Source organism: Leucoraja erinacea, chromosome 3, assembly GCF_028641065.1.
Source record: "Leucoraja erinacea ecotype New England chromosome 3, Leri_hhj_1, whole genome shotgun sequence".
Taxonomy (NCBI): domain Eukaryota; kingdom Metazoa; phylum Chordata; class Chondrichthyes; order Rajiformes; family Rajidae; genus Leucoraja; species Leucoraja erinaceus.
In genome coordinates this window covers 42,610,622-42,637,477 of record NC_073379.1, presented here as the reverse complement: position 1 = coordinate 42,637,477, position 26,856 = coordinate 42,610,622, and the positions used below count along the sequence as shown (strand labels likewise).

At 43.8% G+C, this 26,856-nt stretch overlaps 1 protein-coding gene across 1 annotated transcript; it reads right to left on the bottom strand.

The window, feature by feature from the left end:
- Window positions 1-1,485: 1,485 nt before the first annotated feature.
- On the bottom strand, window positions 1,486-26,335 carry LOC129695537 (izumo sperm-egg fusion protein 4-like). The gene is made up of 7 exons (XM_055632550.1): window positions 25,917-26,335; window positions 24,847-24,927; window positions 20,840-20,911; window positions 16,813-16,839; window positions 15,155-15,229; window positions 9,931-10,078; window positions 1,486-1,836 (listed from the first exon to the last, which is right to left on the bottom strand). Exons 1-7 carry the CDS (start codon window positions 26,140-26,142, stop codon window positions 1,674-1,676), a joined length of 792 nt encoding a protein of 263 aa, XP_055488525.1. The 5' UTR covers window positions 26,143-26,335; the 3' UTR covers window positions 1,486-1,673.
- Window positions 26,336-26,856: the final 521 nt, after the last annotated feature.

The window sequence follows — 26,856 nt, the reverse complement described above, 5'->3', positions numbered from 1 at the left end:
TTCAGAACATTTTCACACGCGCACACACACACACACACACACACACACACACACACACACACACACACACACACACACACACACACACACACACACACACACACGCACACACACACACACACACACACACACACACACACACACACACACACACACACACACACACACACACACACACACACACACACACACACACACACACACACACACACACACACACACACACACTCCAAAGCCCAGTAACTGCCCTTGAGATGATGGTGTTGCTCCTTGAGCCTTGGCTGCCTCCCGGTGAAGCTGCTTACACAGTGTATTTATGTCAAGAGTTCCAGCAATAACCATATAACCATATAACAATTACAGCACGGAAACAGGCCATCTCGACCCTTCTAGTCCGTGCCGAACACGTATTCTCCCCTAGTCCCATATACCTGCGCTCAGACCATAACCCTCCATTCCCTTCCCATCCATATAACTATCCAATTTATTTTTAAATGATAAAAACGAACCTGCCTCCACCACCTTCACTGGAAGCTCATTCCACACAGCTACCACTCTCTGAGTAAAGAGGTTCCCCCTCATGTTACCCCTAAACTTCAGTCCCTTAATTCTCAACTCAATGGTGAAGGAACAGCAATGAAATTCCAAGTCAAGATGTGCGCGATTTGGAAGGGGCAACTGCAGGTGTTGGGAGGCCAGAGATTCAGAATAAAAGGATGCACCTTTAGAAAGGAGATAAGGAGGAATTTCTTTAGTCAGAGGGTGATGAATCTGTGGAATGTATTGCCGCAGACGGCTGTGGAGGCCATCAATGGATATTTCTAAGCTGGAGAGTGACAGATTCTTGATTAATAATGGAGTCAGGGGTTATAGGAAGAAGGCAAGAGAATGGGGTTGAGAGGGAAAGATAGATCGGCCATGATTGTATGGCGGAGTAGACTTGATAGGCCGAATGGTCTAAGTCTGCTCCCAGAACCTATGAACTTATGCGTTGTCAATGGCCTGCTGATTTTGATCTACTTGGTGATAGAGTTTAAGGACTTGGGAATTACTGTTAGAGTAGCCTGGATGAGTAACAACAGTGTATTTCATATATGGCACGTACTGTAGCCATTGGGCACTAGCAATGGGCCGAGTGATTACTTAGAGTGAACAACTGTAATCTTCAGCTAACAGGTCTCATTTTCCTTCCTTTAACATTCTCTTAGCCTTTTGTGGGTTGTGGCATTTTTTTGATAGTTTGTGAATTGACACTAAAACTCCTTTCAAGCTTTTCAAACCACAATTGACTGCTCCGATTGAAACTCTCTATTGCCTTTGTCTAGCTGGCATCTTTTAGAAATTACTTTACAATTGACATGCTATGATTAAGTTCAAAAATACTCTGTGATGTATTATTATCAAGTATAAATAACTTCAACATTTGTCCATGTTTCTCCAATCTGTAGAAGGAATTTACATTTTCAATTTACTTGCACAATACACAAAGAAGTTATTAAAATTGTAATGTGCGTATTGATATAATTGCATCACTGTGCTTCAAGGTTAAGATATTTTTGTTTATTTACTAAAGTGTTTGAAACTCTCTACAGTGCTGGTAAATCTATTATATATTGGCTTTATTCGATTAGAAATGCTTTGCTTTGGGTGCTTCGTGTGGCATTTGGGTTACTTCATTCTGTTGAGTAATCAATCTCCTTTTTTCTCTGTTTTCGCTTCTTCCACTTCTTTAGCTGTTTCTGCTTAGACTTCTTCTGATTTACGTTTCTTTCATCTGAGCTCGATTCTGGCACCTGCCCCTTGCCCTGCTTCTTCTTTCTGCGTTTTGCACAATAGCTGTATCAAGCATAGAGAATAAGGATTCAAAGTTTGGAAAGTTAGAGGTGAGAAAACACGAATTAATAAAAATATGTGAGATGTAATCACCCTTCTGCCTTTATAGCCTGTATCATCCACAGTGAAATAGCACTATTATTTCTTTATTATGCCAGAGCAATCTATCTATCTATACATAACTAAAACTCTGATCTTGTTATCTTCCGGTTTGCACTGTCTTTCTATTTGCACATTAAATATTAACGGTTCACGATAGCGCCACGATTTTTCGTGAGTTCACTCACCGTTCTACTGCGCTGTGAGTACATCAAGTTTCGTTCCGATCGTTTGAATGAAGTAAAAGTTAGCGAGGTTTAAAAATCTTAAAAACCGTGCATGCACAGTCGATCTCATCTCCTGCCACTCAGCACCGCGCAAATTAATCTCTTCCCCTGTCAGTCCCCGGGATGGTCCACCCCTTCCTGTGCCATTACGTCTTTGCTGGAGCTGTGGATGGCCAGCGGAGGTTTCCAACCGCCCACAATTTTTGGAGGGACCCTGAGCAGCCCAGCCCCAAGCAGGCACGCCCCGAGCAGCCCAGCCCCAAGCAGCCCAGCCCCAAGCAGCCCTGCCCCAAGCAGTCCAGCCCCGAGCAGCCCAGCATAGGAGACCCAGCCCAGCCCAGCCCAGAGTCAGAGACCCAGCACAGCACAGCACAGAGTCTTTTCTCCAAGCTCACTCCCCCACCGGTCACACACCCCTCTCCCCCCACACAACCCCCCCCCCTGCCCGCACACCCCCCCCCACAAGCCTCCCTGCCCACACACCCTTCCGCCCGCCCACACACCCCCCTGCCAACACACACACCCACCCACCCATCCACAACCCCCTCCCACAACCCACACCCCACCCCACAACCCCCCCTGCCCCAAACAACCAGCCCCCTCTGCCCACACACCCCCCCCCCACAACACCCCCCCTTGCCCGCACACCCCCTCCCCTCTCCACAACCTCCCCACACCCCCCTCCCCCCCACACACACACACCCTCCCCCACACCCCCCTCCCACACACCACACACCCTCCCCACACCCCCCCCCCCACACCCCTCCACACACACCCCCTCCCCCACCCCCTCCCCCCTCCCACATCCCTCCTCCCCCTCCCACACCCCTTCTGCCCACATACACACACCCCCCCACACACCACAACCCCCTCCACATACCCCCTCCCCCACAGCCCCCCCCCCCCCCCACACCACCCTCTCTCCTCCTCCTATAACTGCCCGTCCACACACACCCCTCCTCCCCTCCCACCCCACATCCCCCTGCCACACACCCCACTTCCCTGCCCCCCTCCCCTCCTCCCCTCCCATACATGAAGAGGAGTGCTCGTGGATGAGGGGAAATGAGCTGCACCTGCGCAGTTAGGGGCTGTGGGTGTGGTGGAATATTGCGTTGGGGGAAGGGTTGCGTAGAGGGAACGAATGAGTGGTGGAATATTGGGTTGGGGAATGGGTTGCATTTGGGGTCAGCCCTCCCATGTGACTGGGACCCAATGGGTCCCACTTAGTCTCGTATTCAATAAGGATCAAGATGAAAATAAATCTCTTCACCCCAGGATAGGGAATCTTTGCAAATATCTACCAAATGGGCCACCAGAGGTTCAGTTACTTAATATATTCAAGACAAAGTTTAGTTTAGTTTAGTTTAAGGATTCAGCGTGGAAACAGGCCCTTCGCCCCTTCTTACATGCACAGCAGCATAACAAATAGATGTAAACATAGTATTCTTTTAAACATAGTAGTCATTTATATCCATTTTTAACTTTTAAAAATTTGGTTGAAATTTTATCTTGAATTATTTAAAGCTATTGGATTGGAATAATTTTGATTGTCTTGAACATGTAAACACCAAGGTTTAGAATCTTTGGAGTGTTGAGCTGTCAAAGGCTGTGAGGATATTTCGGGAGTGTGGTTTCCGCAGGATGCCATCGGATATTCGAGGCCCAATCACAACTCCAAGCTGCTCTTCCTCACTTTATTTCTTCCCAGACTGCCCTTTCATCTCTCCTCACCCATGGCAGTCTGGGAAATGTCAAGTCATAAGGTAACAAGGAATAGGAGTAGAATTAGACCATTTGGCCCATCACTTCTGCTCTGCCATTCAATCATGGCTGGTCTATCTCTCCCTCCTAACCCCATTCTCCTGCCTTCTTCCCATATCTTCAGACACCTGTGCTAATCAAGAATCTTAGAAAGAATCTCTGCCTTAGAAATATCCACTAACTTGGCCTCGACAGCCTTCTGTGGCAAAGAATTCCACAGATTCACCACCCTCTGACCAAAGACATTTCTCCTTAACTCCTTCCTAAAAGAAAGTCCTTTAATTCTGAGGCTATGACCTCTTGTTCTGAACTCTCCCACTAACGGAAACGTCCACTCTATCCAAGCCTTTCATTACTCTGTCTATTTCAATAAGGTCCCCCCTCATTCTTCTAAACACCAGTGAGTACAGGCTCAGTGCTGACAAATACTCATTATAAGTTAGTCCATCATAAGTCCACACTGATGCGGCCTTAACATTACTCATTGTCGTCAAATCGCAGGAACTAAGAAGATAACATAGTTCTAGCCACAATCTAATCACTCCACCCTTATTTGCAGTCAAGGAGGCTTTGTTTTGTTTATATTGATTGATTGATTCAAAAGTACAACATGGAAATAGGTTCCTTTGGCCCTCCAAGTCCATCACTCACAGCCAGCTCTATGTTATCCCACTTTCTCTAACACTCCCTACACACTTTGGGGCAATTTACAGCGGCCAATTAACCTACCAACCCGCACATCTTTGGGATGTGGGAGGAAACCGGTTCACCCGGAGTAAACCTCCATTGTCACAGGCAGAACGTACAAACTCCATACAGACAGCATTTAAGGTCAGGATCGAACCTAGATCTCTGGCACTATCAGGCAGCAACTCCACCAGCTGCACCATACTGCTGCCCCACAGTATGTCAAATATTTTAATATATTATATATATGTATATATTTATTATAAAAACTTTTTTTTTTATTTTGAGAGTCGTGGAAAATGACATATTTCCAGCCACAAGGTATAATAATAATAATAATAAATTTTATTTATGGGCGCCTTTCATAGAAACATAGAAACATAGAAATTAGGTGCAGGAGTAGGCCATTCGGCCCTTCGAGCCTGCACCGCCATTCAATATGATCATGGCTGATCATCCAACTCAGTATCCCGTACCTGCCTTCTCTCCATACCCCCTTATCCCCTTAGCCACAAGGGCCACATCTAACTCCCTCTTAAATATAGCCAATGAACTGGCCTCAAGAGTCTCAAGGACACCTAAGGTATCCATGACTTCATCCCATACAGAGCCAAGTGTGGGTGCAGAGTCTGCTCCTCATCCTTGGTCTCCCTTCAGTTCTAGCAGTGCCATGATTTTCTAATTCACATCCTTGTTTTCTCCCTTGTACGATCACATTATCCATTGGATTACTCTGACTTTTTGGAAGGGCTATTTATTCCCTGAAATCCGTTTTGAAAGGCACTGTTGAATCTATTTCCTTCCAGCAGTGCTTTCCAGATCAGAACATCTCACTGCTTGTTACAATCGACATTTAACTTTTACATCATCACATCAAATCATGGACTTAATGTCCAGTAAAAATAAGTTGGAGGACAAAGCAAAAGTAAATTAAAACAATCTACATGTGCCTGGTTTCAATAACCAAGGGTCTTTAGCCATTAGCAAAAACTAACAGCAATGCACCTGCAAACTATGTCACTGGTAGCCTTAGGAAACCATTTCAATATGGGAAAGAACAGCGCTCAGTATGCGTATTTGAACAATTAGCTTGAACTCTTCAGTCAAGGATAGAGTGGCTGGTTTCTTACCAACATGTGTGAAATTGCAATTAATGAAACCATGTCATTGATATAAGCAAACGTGAAATTGGACCTACTCAAAGTTCCTTTGACTATCATTTGCTCTGCACAAAAATGCCAAAAATGCAAAAAAATAAAACATGCAGGATAAGGAATGAGAACAACTTCCATTTAGGGTGCCTACGACATAGTGAAAGGTCAAAGAGGGTTCACATAGCATATTATAGGCAATAAAAGCAGAAAATGCTGCAAACTCAGCAGATCAGGCAGCATCTGTGGAAGGGGAAACGGTTAATATTTCAGATCCCTGGCCCACTGTCAAACCCAGGCTTTTCCCCGCAGCCTTTCTTGACTAGAGGCACAACATTTGACACCCTCTAGTCCAGTGTTTCTTAAAATGGAGCATGATTCACCCAAGGGCAAATTAAATTATATTGGGGTGTATGAAACTAGAGGGGTAAATGAAGGGTGAATTATTTAATTTATTCAGATTTATTTTTTTTTATACTTAAAAAAGGCATTGCCATTAAAATTGTTAGTAAGCTCTTATTGGTTTTAATGGCATTGGAGCTGGAAATTTGATACCTTTTTTTTCTCTCTACCTATGGTTTTCTAATTTCAAAGTAGTAGGATATTTCCTAAATTTACTGTAATATAACATTTTAGCGAAGACCAGATGAGTTAGTGGGATCATCTATTTATCTATATCTATCTATATATAACTAAAACTCTCCTCTTGTTATCTTCCAATTTGCGTTGTTTTTACATTTGTGCAAAAACAGTACATGATAGCGCTACGATTTTTCACCACCTTATTCACCATTCTCCTGTGCTGCAAGAGCAACAATACGTTTTGTTCCAATCGGTGATATATTTTAAAAGGTATTAAGGTTTTAAAAGCCGCGCATGCGCAGATTGGTCTCCTCTTCTGTCAGTCACCGCCACACAGATTGGTCTCCTCTCCTATCAGTCACCGCCACGGCCAGGACGGCGCCACCCCTTCCTGCACCATCGGTTCACTGATTGGCCGCATTCGCTGTCAGTCACCAGCGTTGCCTGCCTCAGTCGGTCAGCAGTGATCGGAGGGGATGGTCACAGTTGCCAGAGGGCATGGTCACAGCCACAGCCACAGCTGCAGCGTGGAGGAAAAGCACAGGGAGGAAGAGGAGCGGCACCCAGGGCAAGGTAGGCCACAGCCTCTGCATCTCCTTCTCCCGGCTCTGCACCACTTGGCCCATCACCCCCGCCAGCCACCGCTCCGAGGAGTGGCACCGGGGCCGCGAGGAGGAATAGGAGCAGCACCTCGGGCCAGGTAGGGAGTGGACAACAGAGGGACAGGAGGGCAGTGGGGGTGGTCAGGAGGAATAGTGGGGCAGATAGGGGGAGGTGAAGAGTGGGTGAGGTGGATGATAGAGGGATAAAAAGGGGGTAGGGAGGATAGAGGAGTTAGGGAGGGAGGGAGGGAGGTAGTGACTGTGAGAGTAAGGGAAAGGAGAGGGAGGGAGAGAGAGATCAGGGAGGGATTGGGGGAGGGGAGGAGGAGGGGAAAGAAGAGGGAGGATAAAAAGGAGGCAGAGGGAGTGCTGGGGATGAGGGGAAATGAGTCGCACCTGCGCAGTTGAGGGCTATGGGTGAGTGGTGGAATATTGCGTTCGGGGGATGGGTTGCGTTGGGGGAATAGGTGAGTGGTGGAATATTGCGTTGGGGAACAGGTTACGTTGAGGGACCAGGCCTCCCGTGTGACAGGGACCCAATGGGTCCCAGTTAGTCGAGTAAATTTATAAATGGCAACACTGGAGGATCGCCGTAGGAAACTGTTGAAATGTAACTTTAGTTTTGTAGCAATTTAGCTACCAAAGTTGATATTTTGTGGTATTGTGAGCTTTCGTCGGGGAGAGTTATTGAAAGTTATATTAGTTGGATACTAATATAATAAATCACTCCATGGTTTTTTGAGATATTTTTCCATAATATATTAAATTACTCCATGGTTTTTTGAGCCATTTTTCCAAGAAACAAACTGCAGTAATCAAAGCCCGAAAGGGTAGGTTGGGGCTGAAGCCCAGTGCTTAGATGTTGGAATGTTTTTTTTATCATTCTAATAGAATAATTTTTCAACTCCAGTGATAATTAAACTTCTAGTTTCACTCCTAGTTTTCTTTACATATTTTTAGGATGTTCAAAAGTTGAGTAAAACAAACATTTAAGAAATTAGTTAATTTATGTTTTTTGCTCATGTGAAAAAATATATCCATCTAGATTACTAAAAGTAAGATCTTGACCGCTTTTGACTCACTGAGATGTGATTTCCGAGAGAACGCCGCCACTTATGGTGGTCATTTTTGGCCACCTCACACAGAGCCCCCCTCCGCCGGACTGGACTGGAGGATTTTTCCCATTGATGAAAATCAGAGAGATATTAATGTTTTTAAAAATGTCACCATTCTCCCTGCTGCCACCGCTGGCGGCAGGGGGGAGGGACTATAAAACCCGGAAGTGTTGTGGCTCACTCAGTCTCTGCCAGACAGAGGAAGCGAGAGGATCATGGCTCTCTGAGCTGCGAATAACATTGAACGCACGGTGAGTCCCCGGGATGTGGTTTTCAGCAAATGTGTTCGTTGTTCGCAAAGTGTTTGCCCAATTAGGTTGGCTTTTTAAAGGGCTTTCAGCAAATATGTTTTGGTGGCTTGCAAAGTGTTTTTGTCCAATTGGCTTGGCTTTTAATGGGCTTGCTAGCAACAATGTTCGGATGGATAAAGCGTGAATAAACATTTTATTAGATCAGGATTGTGTTTAATTTCAAAATTGGCGCTCATTCTGTGATTTTGGCTTAGTTGCAAGATGGCGCCGATGACATCATTTCTGGTTAGCGGCATGCTGGCACTGAATGCGTCATTTCCGGTTTGTGGCAAGAAGCGAGAGGGTGACGTCAAGATGGCGCCGAGTGCAGGCTCCGTTGAATAATTCAAGAGAGCTGACTGCTCTGTCTATGGTGAGTTTGTTTGTTGGATGTTATTTAAAGCATGTTTTTGCTTCGGCACTAGCGGCCTCTACAGGAGGCTTTAAACATTCATTTTACACACTGTATATTCAACACGTTCTGAAGTTACTTGGCATTTTAGTATTGGGTGAGTGTGTGTGTGTGATGTGTGTGAGTGTGTGTGTGTGTGTGTGTGTGTGTGTGTGAATGTGTGTGTGTGTGTGTGTGTGTGTGTGTGTGTGTGTGTGTGTGTGTGTGTGTGTGTGTGTGTGTGTGTGTGTGTGTGTGTGTGTGTGTGTGTGTGTGTGTGGGTGTGTGTGTGTGTGTATGAGTCTGTGTGTGTGTGAGTGTGTGGGCGAGTCTGTGTGTGAGTGTCCATGTGAGGTGGAGGGTGTATGTGATCAACAAATAACAAATAATACGAACTAGTGCAACAGAAAGCCCCCCCCCACCTAATGGCCAGCAATATTGGAATTGGTGGAGAGGTGGAATATTGCGTTGGGTGACCAGCCCTCCTGTGTGATGCTGGGACCAAACGTATCCCACTTAGTCTAGTATATAACTATAATACTCTGATCTTGGATGTGTGTGTGTGTGTGTGTGTGTGTGTGTGTGTGTGTGTGTGTGTGTGTGTGTGTGTGTGTGTGTGTGTGTGTGTGTGTGTGTGTGTGTGTGTGTGTGTGTGTGTGTGTGTGTGTGTGTGTGTGTGTGTGTGTGTGTGTGTGTGTGTGTGTGTGTGTGTGTGTGTGTGTGTGTGTGTGTGTGTGTGTGTGTGTGTTTGTGTGTATATACATCTTCGCAAAATAATGACGTGGTAACGGTAAAATTTTTACATATTCCAGTCATTTATCCCGTGGACTTCGAAATTGCCTCATCTGAAAAATTCATATTTGATTTCTCGAGTTATTAATCAAAAGTTCAAAAATCTGAAAAAAAGTAGGAAAAAAAATGGCTGATGACGTCACACTGGATCTGCATGCACTTCTTCCTCGCGCTGCAAGTGACATCACCCCTCTCTCTCTCTCCTCTATTCACCCCCCCCCCCCCCCACCCCTTCTCCTCCCTCTCTCCCCCTTCCCTCTCATCCCAAACTTGGCAATAATGTTCTCAACATAATTTTCTTTAATTTGCCTTATCATTTCCTTTCTCAACTAAAGGCAATGATGAAGGGTTTGAACCTTGAACTGAAGAACTGGAAGAACAACTTTAATTCCATACTTACTATAGGCCCACCATGATGCCCAGGAGCAGAACGATGGCGCTAATAATTGACAGGAGGACCATTGGTGTAATGCTTTCACTTTGGGTGGAAGGTTTCTCCGTAGTGGTGTCATTCAGCTCAACAGGTATAATTCCTCTCATCTTTCCTTCTGTAAGAGAATGCCTTCCAATTAATCTTGCTGTTTTATTTCAACTCTGCTCCTTTTGCACATGACTTGGTTTATTTAAAGAGGGAACCAGGGTCTGGTCTACTGCACCTTCTAGGTTGGCTATGGCAGGTGTCCCCAGAGCACAAAGGTGGATGGGCGAGTAGAGGACGTCGGTCACTGGCTGACCAGGGATGATTGATGGCTGGAGGCCTGCAGCAGCCTGTGACTTGCCTGAATCGGGTACCGCTTATAACAACTGCAGCGGGGACAGGGCTGGGAAAATGGCACCAAAACATGGCACCTCTTGAATGCGGGATCAGGAGACTATTTCTGCCCAATTGCTAATTGAGGATGGTATGGTAATACTCTACTGGACTGTTTGTAAGAAAATAATTTCACTGTGTGTTTGGACTTTGAACATGTGAGAATAAAGCACCATTGAAGCATTAATAAAATGATCCGCACAGTAATGTTCTCCATGATGCGTCTAAGCACTAACTGTTTGAATGGGGATGGCAGGGTCAGGATGATAGAGGAATGGCCGGGGGGGGGGGGGGGGGGGGGGGGAGGAGGGGGGGGGTTGTGTTTTGGGAATGTGAATGTCTCAGGAGTATTTCCCAGTTGGGTAGGGTGTGGATGTGAGTGGTGGCTGGGCTACCACTGTTCATCTCGTGTTCTGAGCAATCACCTTGGGACATCATAAAGCCAGTAGGATGCTTGTGAAGTCATTGTTGTAATACGCAAAATGCAGCAGAGCAAGCTCCCTGAAATGGCAGCATGAAAATGGCTATATGCACGGTTTCAGATGTTGAGAAGCAAACGTTGGGCCCGTCACTTGGGATAACTCTCTTGCTTTTATTCCAGTGGGATGTCCAACACCCATCAAGGGACCAAATGTCTCAAAAAGAGAGTGCCTCTAGCAGTACAGCAGCCTGAGTCCACTACACCAGGTCCATTAGCTGAATTAGATGGTTGTGGACCTGCAATGGGATTTGTACACATGTACCTTTGTATCTCAGAGCTGACGGTTAGCAGCTGAGCCACAGTTAACTGTAAATCCCCACTCCCGCCCACTAAAAATGGGTGATAGGTGTCAGGATATTGATGCATAATATTCATGAAAGTAATCCTTCACTACAATCCTTAAAATGGATGTTGAGAGCATAAAAATCCACGGGTCATCTGAACCTGTTGCTCTATGTCAAATCTTCTACCAATCACTCAAACTTTAACTATAACTCCTCCAAGTTCGAGCACCCATTGAGCCGGCGATGCCTTGGAGCTTGGCCCTCATTTTGACTATTGAGGTTGAGATGTCCTGAACCTGGAGGGCAGACACTGCATATTGAACAACGTCCCATTAATTTTGAAGCTTAGTTTCACACCCATACGCTGGAGGTGGAGTGTAGCAAGAAAGATTGAGAAAGGTGTTGGCCAATGAAGCAGCCATGTTTGCTATCAGTGTATCAGTCTTCGTTGTGATTGCCTCTGTTGCTCATCCATTGTTTGGGATCATAGCTTGGATGTCAACAGTAAGCATGTCAAGAGCTTAGAGTGTTTACTTGTCATATGTACCAAAACGGAACAATGGAAATTCTTATGTGCAGCAGCAGTACTGTAAACAGTATTTGATAGATAGTATAATAAAAACAAACAAAAAAAGTGAAAAACATAAAATAAACACAAGATTAGTGCAAAGCAAAACTAAAGCCCAATGTCCCTAGTGTGTCCAAGACAGTTCGTAGTTTGAGCTTTAGTTGGTGGTTATAGTGTTCAATAGCTCAATGTTTGTTGGGAAGAAGCTGTTCCTAAACCTGGTGGTCACATTTTTCAGACTCTTATACCTTAATCACTCCAATGGCAAAATGTAAGAGGGTAATAAACACTACTGTGGGAAACCAAATCCTATCTCACAACAGTGATTACAATTCGAAAATACTTTATTGGCTGTAAAGTGTTTTGGGACGCCCTGAAATCATGGAAGTTTTTTTTATAAATGCACATTTGTCTTACTCAAAATCCTTGTGCTTACAGAGGATCAAATATCATCTCCTCAGCTTGTGCTCCTGTTGCTGAAGTTATCCCACCAGGAGTGAATAATGGAGATTCAGGCATGTGCTGACCAATAATTTAACTGGTTGGTATTTTGTTAAAGGCATATGTGCAGATTTATGGTGTGTGTTCTTGGAACCACAATCACTGCCAGAAATGGAAGGTCAGTGCAGGAATCGTTTAGTGCTAATTTTCTGAGAAAGGGGGCAGACTACAGGGACCTTACAGGGGAGTAGAACTTTAGCAGCTTTGCAACAAGCGGTGGTAATTCGAGTCGAAGATTAATACAGTGATAATTGTCCCATTTTCATTGGTTTAGTGTGGCACTTGTAACAATTATTGTCGGGAGAACGATTGAATTATCCTGGAACTGGGCTGAATTGCAAGCTCGTGAAAAAAACAGTATGTTTCAATCAGACCGAGATCTTCACATTTCAATGCCAGCTCTTGGAAGCAGGAGCAAATTAAATGTCCCAAGAAATAAAAGGATTTATATTACAATATGAAACGAGTACCCGCATAACATTGCAAGGAAAAGTATTTGATTGATCTCCCAGTCCCTCAATGAAGTACACCAGTATGGACCGCTTAGATATACACTGGACTGATCTTCAATTTTTCCTAAGTTTGAATAAAAGTAAAATTGGGCAGAGAGCATGCGGCAAGCAAGGGAGCAGTGGTGCAGGTGGTAGAGCTGCTGCATCGCTGCACCAGAGACTTGGGTTCAACCTGACTTCAAATGCTGTCCATGTGGAGTTTGCACGTTCTCCCTGTGACCGTGTGGGTTTCCTTCGGGTGCTCCAGTTTCATCCCACATCCCAAAGTCGTGAGATGCGCAGGTGTGTAGGTTAATTGGTCTCTGTAAACTGAGCACGAGCTGAGAAAGTGGGATAACGTAGAACCAATGTCACCGGGTAGTCGATGGTCAGCGTACACTCGATGGGCCGAAGGACCTGTTTCCATTCTGTATCTTTCAGTCAATATACAAGATTTAATGAGCCATACTCGATCCCACAAGACACGAGACTGCACAACCATGCGATCGTCTACACCAGGCCACCACCATAATGGGTAGTCAGTCATGTCTAATGGGTTGGCATATAATAGGTGGGGTTTGTAATGACAAGCAGATGAAAGGTACGCTGCAAAGCGGGCAAGTATATATAATAGGCAGGGTTATAATGAGTGTGTGTGTGTACACTCGGACATGTAATCAAATGGGTGTAAAGTGGGAAGAATTCAAAATGATCGAGTATATAAATGACAGATGTCTAATGGGTACAGATGTGGAACAACTGGCTCTCTGGTTGATATTTGCATAATCTACATGTATAATAACCATATAACCATATAACCATATAACAATTACAGCACGGAAAGAGGCCATCTCGACCCTTCTAGTCCATGCCGAACACATAATCTCCCCTAGTCCCATATACCTGCGCTCAGACCACAACCCTCCATTCCCTTCCCATCCATATAACTATCCAATTTATTTTTAAATGATTAAAACAAACCTGCCTCCACCACCTTCACTGGAAGCTCATTCCACACAGCTACCACTCTCTGAGTAAAGAAGTTCCCCTTCATGTTACCCCTAAACTTCAGTCCCTTCATTCTCATGTCATGTCCCCTTGTTTGAATCTTCCCTACTCTCAGTGGGAAAAGCTTTTCCACGTCAACTCTGTCTATCCCTCTCATCGTTTTAAAAACCTCTATCAAGTCCCCCCTTAACCTTCTGCGCTCCAAAGATTAATACAGAGATGATTCTGTGTGTAATTGATGAGAGTGCCTAACATGTGGTTAAATGCATGCAAGTAAAGTCTGTGCAACAAAAAAGAGCGAATGTGGGAATATAATGCTCTTATGCATAGTAGGCAAATGTATTAGCAGCAGGAGTATGACAAATGGAAGGGAAATGGGCAGGTGTGTATATTATGCATTTTTATGGTGTGCATGGGCACTATGCACATCTGCCGGCTAAACATTAGTTTAGTTTAGAGATACAGACCCTTTGCCCCCCAAGTTCACGCCTGCCAACGATCACCCTTACACTAATTCTATCCTACACACTAGGGCCAATTTACAGAAGCCAATTGATCTACAAACTCACACGTCTTTGGAATGTGGGAGGAAACCCACGCAGTCACTGGGAGAACGTGCAAATTCCACACAGACAGGACCCAAGGTCAGGATCGAGCCGGGGTCTTTGGCGCTGTGAGGCAGCAGTTCTAACAGCTGTGCCACTGTGCTGCCCTTATTGGTATGGGTACTAAATTACCAGAAGCTTACACCCTTCCTTTACACACTTATAGCTTTTATTTATAATGAGTTCCTGCATAATAAAATGGCTGAGTAAATAATTGCCTGGTGCATGCATAACCATTGGTTATAGCAAGGAGGGTGTATAATTGGTGTTGTAACAAACTGGTTTCAGTGTATGGATCAGATTCTTACAATGGGCAGGTTACTGAAAATGAAAATACACCAGAGCATTATTAGCATTCTATCTCTGGGACCTTGTCGCGTACAATTCACTGACACACTTCCTGCTCCATGACAATGACTGATTTTAAGGTGTTTGGCATGGCCAAAAAGAGACATCAGAAATGCTATGGCGTATGTGTCTTATCTTTTTCTTTCACGTTGTGAGTCTTTCAGATCTGGTCTGAAATGGTGGTCCAGACAGATTCCCTTGGAATCTTCAAAAGACAAAATGGACAGGAGTAAGGAATGGGACTGCAGAAAATGCAAATGTGAGACTAATTTGGACCTCCAAAGTTGGGAATGGCATTCTTCGATAGTGTGAGATTCTAGGATTTTGTCCTGCCTCCACTTTACAACTGGCTCCCATGAAGATGATTGCATTTTGTGGGCAGCACACACACAAAGTACCACTGTGATTCACAGTTAGCCCTTCCTACATTACATCACTAACAGACCAGACCACCTCTCTGTGCCATTTACTGTAACGACAAGATGGATACAACTAACATAATTAAACTGGCCACTATCAGTATTTACCTGGACATTTGTGGCCACATTCCACAGGTCTGGTGTCACAGTTTGTGCAGTCTATGTAATCAACTCTGTATGTTCCTGTGAAAAGCAAAAGCTCTAATTAAATAAAATACAATACCCTTTATTTTCCGATTATTCAATTTCAAAAGGAAGTGAGAGCTATTATTATCTCCCTAAGGGAGAATACGCATACCTCAATGTGTTAAGGTAATTAAGGCATGTGGGATAGTTCCCTTTATTGACCAAGGCATTGTATATAAGCGGTGGCAAAGTGGCACAGCTAATAGCTGCTGCCTCACAGTGCCAGAGACCGAGGTTCAATCCTGACCCTCAAATGCTGCCAGTGAGGACTTTGCACTTTCTCCGTACGATCGTATGGTTTTCCTCCAGGGTGCGCAAGTTTCCTTCCACGTTAAAGATGTGTGACTCAGTAAGTTAAAATTGGAGAGTGGGGGGGGGGATGGGGGGGGGGGGGGGGGGGAGAAGTGGGAGGAATTGTTAGAATGTGGGGAGAATGGAATTAATGTAGAATTTGCATAAATGGGTACAGCAGAGTTAGTGTGTTGAAAGCACTGTTTCTGTTGAGAGGACATCGACAAGAACATTGTCAATTATGTTTTCTCTCGAATGATCGGGGCTGAGGGAATCCAGATGTATGAAGCTGTAAGAGAACTTGGACCAGGCTGACCAGGAGGAGGGACAAAGTGCAACAGGAGGGGCCGTAGATGTAAGGTGATGGTGGCAGAGTGGAAGTGGACATACTCCTTACACAATGAGTGGAGAAGGGTGACTGGAACTCAGAGACTGGAGAGGTTGTGCAGACACAAAAGCTCGGCACATTTGAAAGAAACTGGGTACGTTTTTGATGCACATTGAAACCAAGAGGTGGGATGCGGATGAAAATTCAGCATGGGCACAGCAGACCAAATGTTGCCTGAAATGCATGCTGTGCTATCCCTACAAGCATTGCTTTATAATTGATCTGTAGTGAAATAATTGTTACAAACTAAATCCTGGGGACTTGTCAGAGATTTAAAAGAATGTTTTGCCCCCAACCTGCCCCGAACAGATGCCACCACCACCAGGGATACCAGGGAGTAAGGAACAATTCCACAATCTGCCTCTACCCACCACTGATATTCTGACAAATCTTACATTTGTTCCATCAATGCTCAAACTGCTGAAAAAAACGGAAAAGAAATGTTTTAAGATCAGTGCCAAGTTGCTCAGAACTCAGAGGAAGTGAAACGATACCTAGACAGCGAGGGTAAATTATGAGGAGAGATCCTACAATTCCCACTCACCAGGGAATGAAAACCAATCCACTGTGTTAGTAGGGAACAGTAAAAAAAGAAAATATTCCAATGTGCGTACATTCTTTAAACATTCTCCTTTCTTTGCAGATTAGAATATTGAAAATAATGGGAGAGGCTGGTTGACTGGCTAATGAGGAGCATTCAATTGGGTAACAAAGTAGTGTTACTTTTACAATTACTTTTACAACCTCTCTCAACCCTTCCTATCTATGTAGATGTCCAAATGTCTTTTAAATATTATTATAGTATCCCTCCTGTACAGATTCTTAAAACCCGTCTTGTGTTCAATGCAGTGAGTTGTTTCTATTGGATAGTAAAAGGTAAATGAAATAACAATGTACTCACCGCAGTGTTCAGAACAGATCTGTGCAGCTAGGGAGGAGACAGGAAATGTTAATAAATTAAACCATTTCCACCATCAATAACTATGGGCAATCTAGCATTTAACTTTCACGTTACTCACGGAAGACAAGCAAGAACCACCTTGTATTGAGCTGGAATCTTAATTAGACACAAAATGCTGGAGACCTGACGTCTGAAGAAGGGTCTCGACCTGAAACGTCACCCATTCCTTCTCTCCAGAGATGTTGCCTGTCCTGCTGAGTTAGTCCAGAATTTTGTGTCGATCTTCAGTTTAAACCAGTATCTGCAGTTCCTTCCTACACCTGTAATCCTAATTGATTGATAGATTAAGCCTTCAAAATGGCTCATGATACGCATGCATTAATCTTTCTCATGATTTGTGAAAGATCATTGATTCAATGATCTTTTAGGTGTATTGGTCAGTACTGGAAGACATCTGTTTGTAATGGTTTGCAAAGCAATGAAGTTACCAGGAATCATTTATTTACAAAGAGGGCCATTGGAATAAGAAATGTCCAGTCATTTGAATAGACAGCCCTAGAATAAAAAAACTGCCTATGAGCACATGCAAGGGAAAAATGTTGGATAGGTTTGCCAGGCAATATCTGTGGTGAGTGAAACAGGGTTAATGTTTCAACTCAATGACCTTACAAGGGAAATGAGAATAGTTGAAGATGAACAAACAGTAAGATGCAGAAAAAAGTGATGGGATGAGGATAAAGGAAGCAACAGGGAAGGTCCGAGCTAATGTGACAGAGATGAGAGATTAAATGACTAAAATGTGGTGCAAGTTAATCACTTTGATTGATAAATATAGCCTGGAAACAGGCCCTTTGGTTCACTTAGTCGACTCTGACCACCGATCACCTGCTCACACTAGTACATATTTGGGGAAATTTCAGAGACCAATTACCGTACAAATCCTGTATTTACTTTGCTCTTGAGTCTTTCATCCACTTGACTCTTCAACCTTCCCCTATTCACAGACCTATCCCATTGTTCACTGTTCGTCACCACCCTATCTTTATGTTAAACCATGGTGAGCTTAGAGATACAGTGGGGAAAGATGCCCTTCAGCCCACCGAGTCCGTGCTGACCAGTGATCACCCGTCTACTATCTCTATCCAACACACTAGGGACAGCTTACGGAAGCCAAACAAATGGGACAGTGCTACAATGGAGTCAGGAAACATTGAGGGACGCAACAGTGTATCCCCAAGGGAAGGGGTTAGCACACAACAAAAGTGTTTCACTGTACCTCAGTATACCTGACAATGAATTAATCTGAAACTAAATACTTCATTAGATATGCTGGAAGAGGAGTGGAGGTAAATGCTGGATTTGGGTCATAAATGGGAGAAGATGGTGTGATGAATGTGGAAAGGATGATATGGAAAGGATTGTATATTTTCCAATTCAGGATTACCACAATATGAGGGTGTATTGTGCACTGTTAGTGTACTGATCTTTAACTGAGAACCTACAGGGTCAGCAAACAAATCTCAGAAACTGTTCCATGCAGAAACAATAGAGAGGGACATGGCAGTTGTTGCCAGGACAGAGGAAGAAATCAGAAGAAGGAGGCAATTAAAGTGACTCAAAATGGACAGTTTCTGAAGTGAGACAGGTTGGCGAAAAGCCTCTTTGATGTTACAAGATTCCACCATAAAGTATTGGTCATCCGGAAGTTGTGGAGGAAGGAACTGCAGATGCTGGTTTACATTGAAGACAGACACAAAATGCTGGAGTAACTCAACGGGACAGGCAGGATCTCTGGAGAGAAGGAATGACCAACGTTTCAGGTCGATACCCGAGACGGTCCGAACAGGGGTCTCGACCCGAAACATCATCCATTCCTTCTGTCCAGAAATGCTGCCTTTCATGCAGAGTTACTCCAGCATTTTGTGTCTATCTTCGGCCATCAGGAGGTGTTCTGCTTTGATTATTACTTGAGAGGAAACAATGCAAATATCCTAGCTTAAAACTAGGACAAATACTGGGACAAAGCATTATGTATTTTGGTTTTGTACTATCACAGCCTGATTCACATGGAACCTCTGAAAATTGATTGTACGTTTTTGCTGTTATTGTGTCTAATGTGTCTGTAAAGTGTCTGTAAAGTGCAGCAAGTAAGAATTAATTGTTCTGGTTCATATCCAGCACATATGATAAATAAACACCCTTCCCTCTCTTGAATGCAGTTAGATTATGTGAATAGATTTCACAAACTAAGCTTGCATTGGATAAAGATTAGGGGGTGATGAAAGTGAGTGGTATGAAATGTTTGATGGGTTAGTCAGTTTCTTCTTTGGGGTGAATTTGGAACAAGGGAAAGAACTTTGAATAAATCCAGGCTCCACATGGATAATTCAATGGGTCCAATGGTTCTTTATTGTCGCATGTACTGAGGTAGTGATTTTTGTTGTTGTTGCATACAGTTCAGCAAATTACATAACCACAATCCTAGATAAAGCACAAAGTGTATAGGAATATCAGAACATACACAAAATATAATGGAAATCTGGAACTACTGCTGTTTGGAGGATGAGGTTTAACTGGGACTGACAATGTTTTTTATTGGGAAATAGTCCCAAGGGTTGGTTGGGTGATGGAATTAAGGTCATGATCTAACTGAATGGAAAAGTTGGCTTCACGTGCTAGGTAAGCTCTTATTCCTGCCAGAGGTGAGAGTGAACGCTGGCGCGTTTGGCTGCCGCTGCTCTCTCTTTGAATTGTGCATTGTTGCTGTATATGTTGTTTTTGTTTTATGCTTATTTTAACTGTAAGGTGTCCTTGAGAGTCCTGAAAGGCGCCCATAAATAAAATGCATTATTATTATTATTATTATTATTATTATTATTATTATTATTATTATTATTATTATTATTATTATTATTATTATTCCATCCCTGTATTATCTCCTTCTTAAAGGCAACCACCTTAGAGGTGTTTATTGTAACAGAGATCTGTGCTCAGTCACAGCATCACAATATTTTCTGATAATATGGATATGTTCAGAGGAGTGGAAAATAAAATGTGTCAGAAGATAGTTTGCTGCAAAATTTATGGGTTTCCCAAGTAAATTTTCTAATAGATACATTATATTTGTTCTACCATTTGGAAGTGTGACCATTTACAGATAGTTTCAGTGCTCTTGTTTAATCACATTATCATTGTAAGGTGGAAAGAAATGGGCATCTCCCCATTATTAGCACAAATCCTATAGTATCTACACATGCCACGGATCTAACACACAACCAGATTGTGAGACTATCTCCCGACTTTTTAAAGATGTCGGAACTCAAGAATCATCATTGGATATGATGAATGGGAGGACGATGAATAATCAATCATGGGATGTGGTTGATGCTGGCATTGACAATATTTGTTACTCATCCCTAACTGCCCTTGATGGTGGTAGTCAATGTTTAGTTTAGGGATACCGTATGTAAACAGGCTCTTCGGACCACCCAATATACGCGACAACCATCGATCACCACTGGTTCTGTTATCCTACTTTCTCACCCACTCCCTACACCCTAGGGGCAATTTACAGAGACCAATTAACCTACATCATCACAAGTCTTTGGGCTGTGTGGGGAACTCGGAGCACCCGGAGGAAACCTTTGCGGTCACAGGGAAAACATGCAAACTGCACACAGACAGTACCCGAGGCCAGGATAGAACCCGGGTCTTTGACGCTGAAAGGCAGCAGCTCTGCCAGCTGCACCGCTGTGCTGCCCTAACCACTGGGTTATTCTTTTAATGTCATTTGCTGTGGAGTTCCTGGTAACTACTTAGAAATATGCAATTAAAATTTAAAATCAGGATAAATTGTGATTTGAAGGAGAACTTACACAAGGTCACATGAATCCAACACAAAATAGAGATGACCAAACTGTTGTAGTAGGAGAAACATTGATCTAGTTTGATACCATGTTAATAACTTTTACTTGTTTGTGTTACAACTCGAATGGAAGAATTGCTCAAAAGCAACTTTTTGACTTACATTTTTTAACAGCTTCAGTGATTCTTTCTACTTGATATCTTTTGATTCGCTGTAGAGCTTTAGGAAAGTAGCCTGAAATATTTCCACAGATGATATTGTCAGGTAATGTAACAGAGTTAGACAGCAGAAGCAATGCCTTTGCGCCAACAAGTCCATAAGGATCATCAAGCATCCATTTGCACTCATCCAACTATTTACTCCACCCACATTCTCATCAGCTTACCCCTCACCCACAGGTTCTGCACCCAAGGCGATTTACATTGGCAAACCTACCAACCCATGTGTATTTGGGATGTGGGAGGAAACCAAGGCAGCTGTAGGAAAGCCACAAAGCCACAAGGTGAATGCACCAACTCCCCACAGACAGAACCCAAAGTCAGGATTGAACCGGGGACTCTGGAGCTGTGCGGCAGCAGCCCTTCTAGCTGCGTCACCGTGCGGCACATAAATTCCCATTAAGGATGGATCATTAGTGTCATTATTAACCTGTTTTAAAAAAAAATCAGCAGATGTTAAATTCCACATGATTTGAAAGCAACGCCAGTTATATGATGCATTAAAGTGCTCTATAAATAAAGTTCAATTACATGCCCTGCCCAATGGGAAAGGTGAGGAAATTGATGGCAAATAACAACAGCCAATTCACAACATCCTCTTTGCAGTGAAAATTAGAAGCAAAGAAAAACTACTGGAAAAACAGATCAGGCAGCATCTGTGGAGAAAAGTGAACAGATGATGCTTTGGTTTGGGGTCCTTCTTCAGGCTGACCCACAGGGTTCTTCCAGAGGTTTGCATTTTTGTTCAAAATGCCAGCATTGTCTATCACTTGTGTGTCTATTGAACATTAAAATCTGACCTTCAGTTTCAAACAATGTAATGAATGTATCCACAGACTCCAATCAATCCAATGGGGAACTCTGGAGAAACTTTGTTACAAAGAGAATGACAAGATCTTGTGGCTCATTTTCGTGGGAAGTGATCAAAGCAAACAGCAGAGGAGCATTTAAGGGGAAGGTGGGTGGATGAGTCAGATTGTGACAGATAGAAGGTTTGCTAATAGAAGAGAACGATGAGGGGTGGGAGGAAGCTCGGGGACTGTAAACATTGAGTCTGAAGAAGGGTTCCGACCCGAAACGTCACCTATACCTTTTCTCCAGAGATGCTGCCTGACCCGCTGAGTTACTCTAGCATTTTGTGTCTATCTTTGGTATACACCAACGTCTGCACTTCCTTCCTAAGCATAAACATTGACCAGTTGGGCCCAATGAATATCTTGCTGTACAAGTATTTAGCTTTGCTTATTAAAGTAAAAATGCATGTGGCATTGGGAGCTGATGAGCTAGCATTGTTGCTGGTAATATGTTTCTGTTTATTCATTTTCCAGGATTGGGGCATTGCCTTTCCCCATTTTCTCTTAAGATGGTGGTGACCTACCTTCTTGAACGCTGTTGTCCATCTGTTGAAAGTGCCCTAATAGCCCTTAAAGGCTGTCCCAGCATTTCAGTACGATCATGACTGATCTGCCCAAGGGCTCATTTCATCTCCTGTGCCAGTTCCCCAATGCTATTGATTCCTTGATCATTCAAAAATGTTTCTACTTGTTCTTTAAAGACCATCTTACCTCTGCAGTTCTCTGGGCAGAGACTCTCAGAGATTCACCACAATGTGTACGATTTGGAGGAAGAAAAGATCTTGGCAATAAAGGTCCTCCCCAGGTTATGAACATCTGGTTTATGTACAGCCCATACATTTGAAACACCCTGTGGGAGACCAGCGGGATGGATTTGCTGGCTGGTGTCGGACTGCTGTAGGACTACAGGCATCCACTTTGCAGGGACTATGTTTGCGGTAATATCCAAATGGTTGAGATAAACACCTTGGTTTAACCACACGTTAGCTTTGGTTGGGCTATGTTTTAGTTTGTTACTTTAGAGATACAGTACAGGCGCCGTCCTGTATGGTATGGCTGCCCAGCCTGCAGCTGTCCGTTTTTTTCATCTCTTTTTTTTAAATTAGTTAAAGTGTTTTTGTTCTGGAGTTCTAGTATTTTTTATGTGGGGGTGGGGGTGGGAACTACCTTTCAGGGTCCCTACCTGGTCGGAGAGGCAACTTTTCGACCCGTCCTCGCGGCCTACCAGCGGGCCTGGAGCGGCGTTTCCTGAGGGGACCGCCCAGAGCCTCGGCTTTGGCAGCGGCACAGCGCTGGAGCGCTATCGCGGAGTGGAGCGGGTAATGCTTTGCCCGGGTCGCCGCGCTGGAACTCCGGTGAGCTGAAGACCGCCGAGTAAAACATCACGGAGCTGCGGGTCTGTGAAGCGGCCAGCTGCGGGCGGCGGCGCTGAACTTTAACGTCGGGAGCCTGGTGGAGCTCCATCCAGCGCGGCCTATCGGCTTCGGAAGCCACGGTCTCGAGTAAGGAGGCGGCCGTTCCAGGGTTCCCATGCCGCTTAGAGGATTCTCCCGACGCCGGAGCACTATCACCCGGTGAGAACGGCCTGGAACATCGGGCCTCCGTAGCGGCGACTGCGGAGGCCTCAATAGGCCTGACTATGGGTGGACATGGGGATGGGACTGGACTTAGTGCCTTCCCTCATAATGGAAACCATTGTGGGGTATGTTTTTTATGTTAAAGTTCTTTATTATTGTCATGTCTGTAGTCTTTTTTATGTGCTGCATAGGCAACAAGCATTTCACTACACCAATTGGTGTATGTGACTAATAAAGAAACCTTTGAAACCTTTGAAACAGGCCCTTCAGCCCGCTGAATCCATGCCGACCAATTTGATCACCTGCATACTAGTTCTATCCTACGTAATAGGGACAATTTACAGAATCCAATTAACCTACAAATCTGCAGGTCTTTGGGATGTTGGAGGAAACTGGAGAACCCTGAGAAAACCCACATGATCACAGGGAGAACATACAATCTCCGTACAGACACCACCCAAAGTCAGGATCAAACCCTGATCTCTGGCGGTGTATTTATTTAAATATATTGCTGGGCAGCTGTAATTTCAACTTGCAAGCTGCTTGGGTTATGAGCAGTTCTGAAGGACAGAATCCTATTGTAATTGTAAGATCTCCAGACTTGCGAACAGCTTCCTCCCTTCTGTATCAAATGCCTGATTCAATCTGTTACCTGTAGCTCGGCAATTTATCCTCTCTCGCACATGCCTACAACCACTTTTCAATGGGATCTATTTTAATCCACTACATTTTGGGTGATTTATTCAGACTCAGATTCATTGATTGTCAGTGTACAGTACAGAGATAACGAAATGCATTTAGCATCTCCCTGGAAGAGCGACATAGCAAACGATTTGAATAAATAATAATAACGGGGGGGGGGGGTGGTGATTGGCAGTCACCGATATCTAATTAACTACCAGTACATCTTGGGAAAGAAAGGAGCACCCAAAGAAAATGCTTGGTATAACAGAGGGCGTGCACATCCTTTGCACAGACAGCACCACTGGTCGGGATCGAACCTGGAGTGATAACTGCTGAGGCCTAATCAAAAAGCTTAATCCCCTATCTGTGCTGCCTCAGGTGGATCTCAGCAATGTTAGCAGGTAATTTGGGGGAATTACTGCTGGCGCTGAAAGGCCAAAATGAATCCCAGATAATTCAAGATGTGGTTGTTATGTCATTGCTTGTTTGAAGGAATCCACAGTTCACAATTTGGCTACTGTATTCCCTACATTACAACAAATGTGCACACTTCAGATATTGCTGCATTGCATGTAAAGAACATTTCTTTCATCAAAGGAACATTTTCAGAGATCCCCTCTGCAGACCACACCATCCAATCTCAATTAAAATACATAGAGAAACATAAAAAATAGGTTCAGGAGTAGGCCATTTGGTCTGAGCCAGCACCACCATTCCATAATATCATGGCTGATCATCCAAAATCAGTACCCCATTCCTGCTTTCTTCCCATATCCCTTGTTTGTTAGCCCTAAGAGCTGTATCTAAGAAGGTTTGAAGTGGACTTTTTTCCTCACCAATGCCCATGTGTGACAACTTGTACTGCTGATCCATCAGATTGTAAACATCCCGAGCAATTGAACTGAGGTCCTGTTTCGCTGCAGGAGAGACAAAACCAAGTAATAAACCAAAAAGATACTGGCTTAAAAAAACGTGCTTTACAATTTGATTGGAAATTGGAGAGTCAGTGCAAAATGTACCATCTGATAAATAACACTGGTGAAGCCCCCATCAAAACCTCTGAAATATGCAATGAACAAGAACCAGAGGCTTCTCTGCCTTAACATTTTTGAACAGCGCAAACCTTCTACAGGATTATTTTCTTCTCTCCACATTATTCGCAAACTTGTCATTAATTACAACTGGAACCCACTGTGAAGCTGTCAGAGCCACCACCTCCTAGTAGAATGTCTGAATGTTGACGTCTTTGATTTACTTCTAGTTTAGTTTGGAGATACAGCGTAGCAACAAGCCCTTCGGCCCACTGAATCCACGTCGACCAGGGATCACCCTCCTACACTAACACTATCCATCCAACACACTAGAAACAATATTACAATTTCCACCGAAGCCAATTAACCTACAAACGTGTACGTCTTTGGAGTGTGGGAGGAAACTAGAGCACCCGGGTGAAAGCACGTGGTCAGAAGTAGAATTTACAAACTCTGTACAAACAGCAACCGCAGTCAGGATCGGACCCAGGTCTCTGGCACTGTAAGACAACAACTCCACCCCTGCACTACTGTCCATGTTGACAAAGATGCCCCATCTAAGCTTGTCCCATTTGCCCACTTTTGGACCATATCCCTCTAAACATTTCCTATCCATGTACCTGTCCAAATATAGTTTAAATGTTGTTTACTGGAGTTTTAAGAACAATGTGTAGCTTATTGGAAGTTCTTGTCAATCAGACTGCTCCCACGGGAACTTGTGCAACGGTTACACCCTGCCAAGGATCAGGCAATAGCAGACTAACTTTGAGAGATTTGTGTACTCTCTGGAGGCTGCTTCCAGCTTCATGGTGTAAGAATGCCAAAATGTGCCAGCATAAATATGAAAAACAATGAGAAGCAAGTCTGATACTCACGCAAGGCGACCTTGGTTTCCTTGATCTCTTTCACCCAAGCGTCAATGAATTTCTGGCAATAGATCAGATCCCCAGCCCAGGCCGACCGCCACCACAGGTGCTTCCTGTAGTAGTTGAATTTGTTGGTAAATTCCTTCTCGCATTGGAGGCAGCAATGAGCGTTCCTCGGCATGCCAAAGAGTGCAAGGAAAAAGATGGAAGAGGTGACCATGATCTCCTTTGCCATGACTGTGAAAGATGTGGCAGTCACTGCTTAAAGGCATTAGGGGGACAGGGGACAGGAGAGGTGTACAGGAGCAGCTAATGTACCCCATGGTCCTTGGAATCTCCCCCTATTCTCTTAAGTCACAAAGGACCCCCTGGAAACCACAGCAAAGCAGATGCCTTTGTGACCATCTACTTGTGTCAGTCAGCAATAGCCTTTGTATTCTATTCCTTGCCTCTGCAGGAATAAGCAACCTCAAAAGAGAAAGTGTGCTTACTTTAGAAAGACACTGCAGTGGTGTAAGAGTTGAAAGAATGTCAACTCTAATTAGTGATATTTTTAGTCAATTGCAGTCAAGCCCCCCCATCCCTCACCAAATCCAATTTTTTTTTTTTAATTACTAATCGAAATATTTGAAGTAATGTTAAAAAGAAAACGACTTTCCAATGAATCTTTAAGTGAAAAGATGTGAAGCACCTTGATTTGAGTTTTTTTTAAAAAAAGGTGTAATTGGATCTTGCACAATAAAAATGTTGAAGATATTGATTTGATATTTTATTGCCAGTATAAAGCTTCCTTGTTTTACTTGGATAGAATGCAGACTCCATTTCAAGGAGCCCAAGTATGGTGGTATGTTCCAACATAAACATAAACATAGAAAAATATTATTTCCAGTTTCTTGCTTGTAGATCTTTGAATAGTCCATCCTCAAAAAAAACTCCAGTAGATTTCTCA

What these genes read in the sequence shown, in the direction of transcription:
- LOC129695537 (XM_055632550.1), bottom strand. Translation starts at nt 26,142, where the DNA reads ATGGCAAAGGAGATCATGGTCACCTCTTCCATCTTTTTCCTTGCACTC. An exon ending in ATGTGGCCACAAATGTCCAG is followed by an intron (nt 10,079 to 15,154) that starts GTAAATACTGAT and finishes ATTCTCTTACAG; the next exon opens with AAGGAAAGATGAGAGGAATT. An exon ending in GGCATCATGGTGGGCCTATA is followed by an intron (nt 1,837 to 9,930) that starts GTAAGTATGGAA and finishes TGCTTGATACAG; the next exon opens with CTATTGTGCAAAACGCAGAA.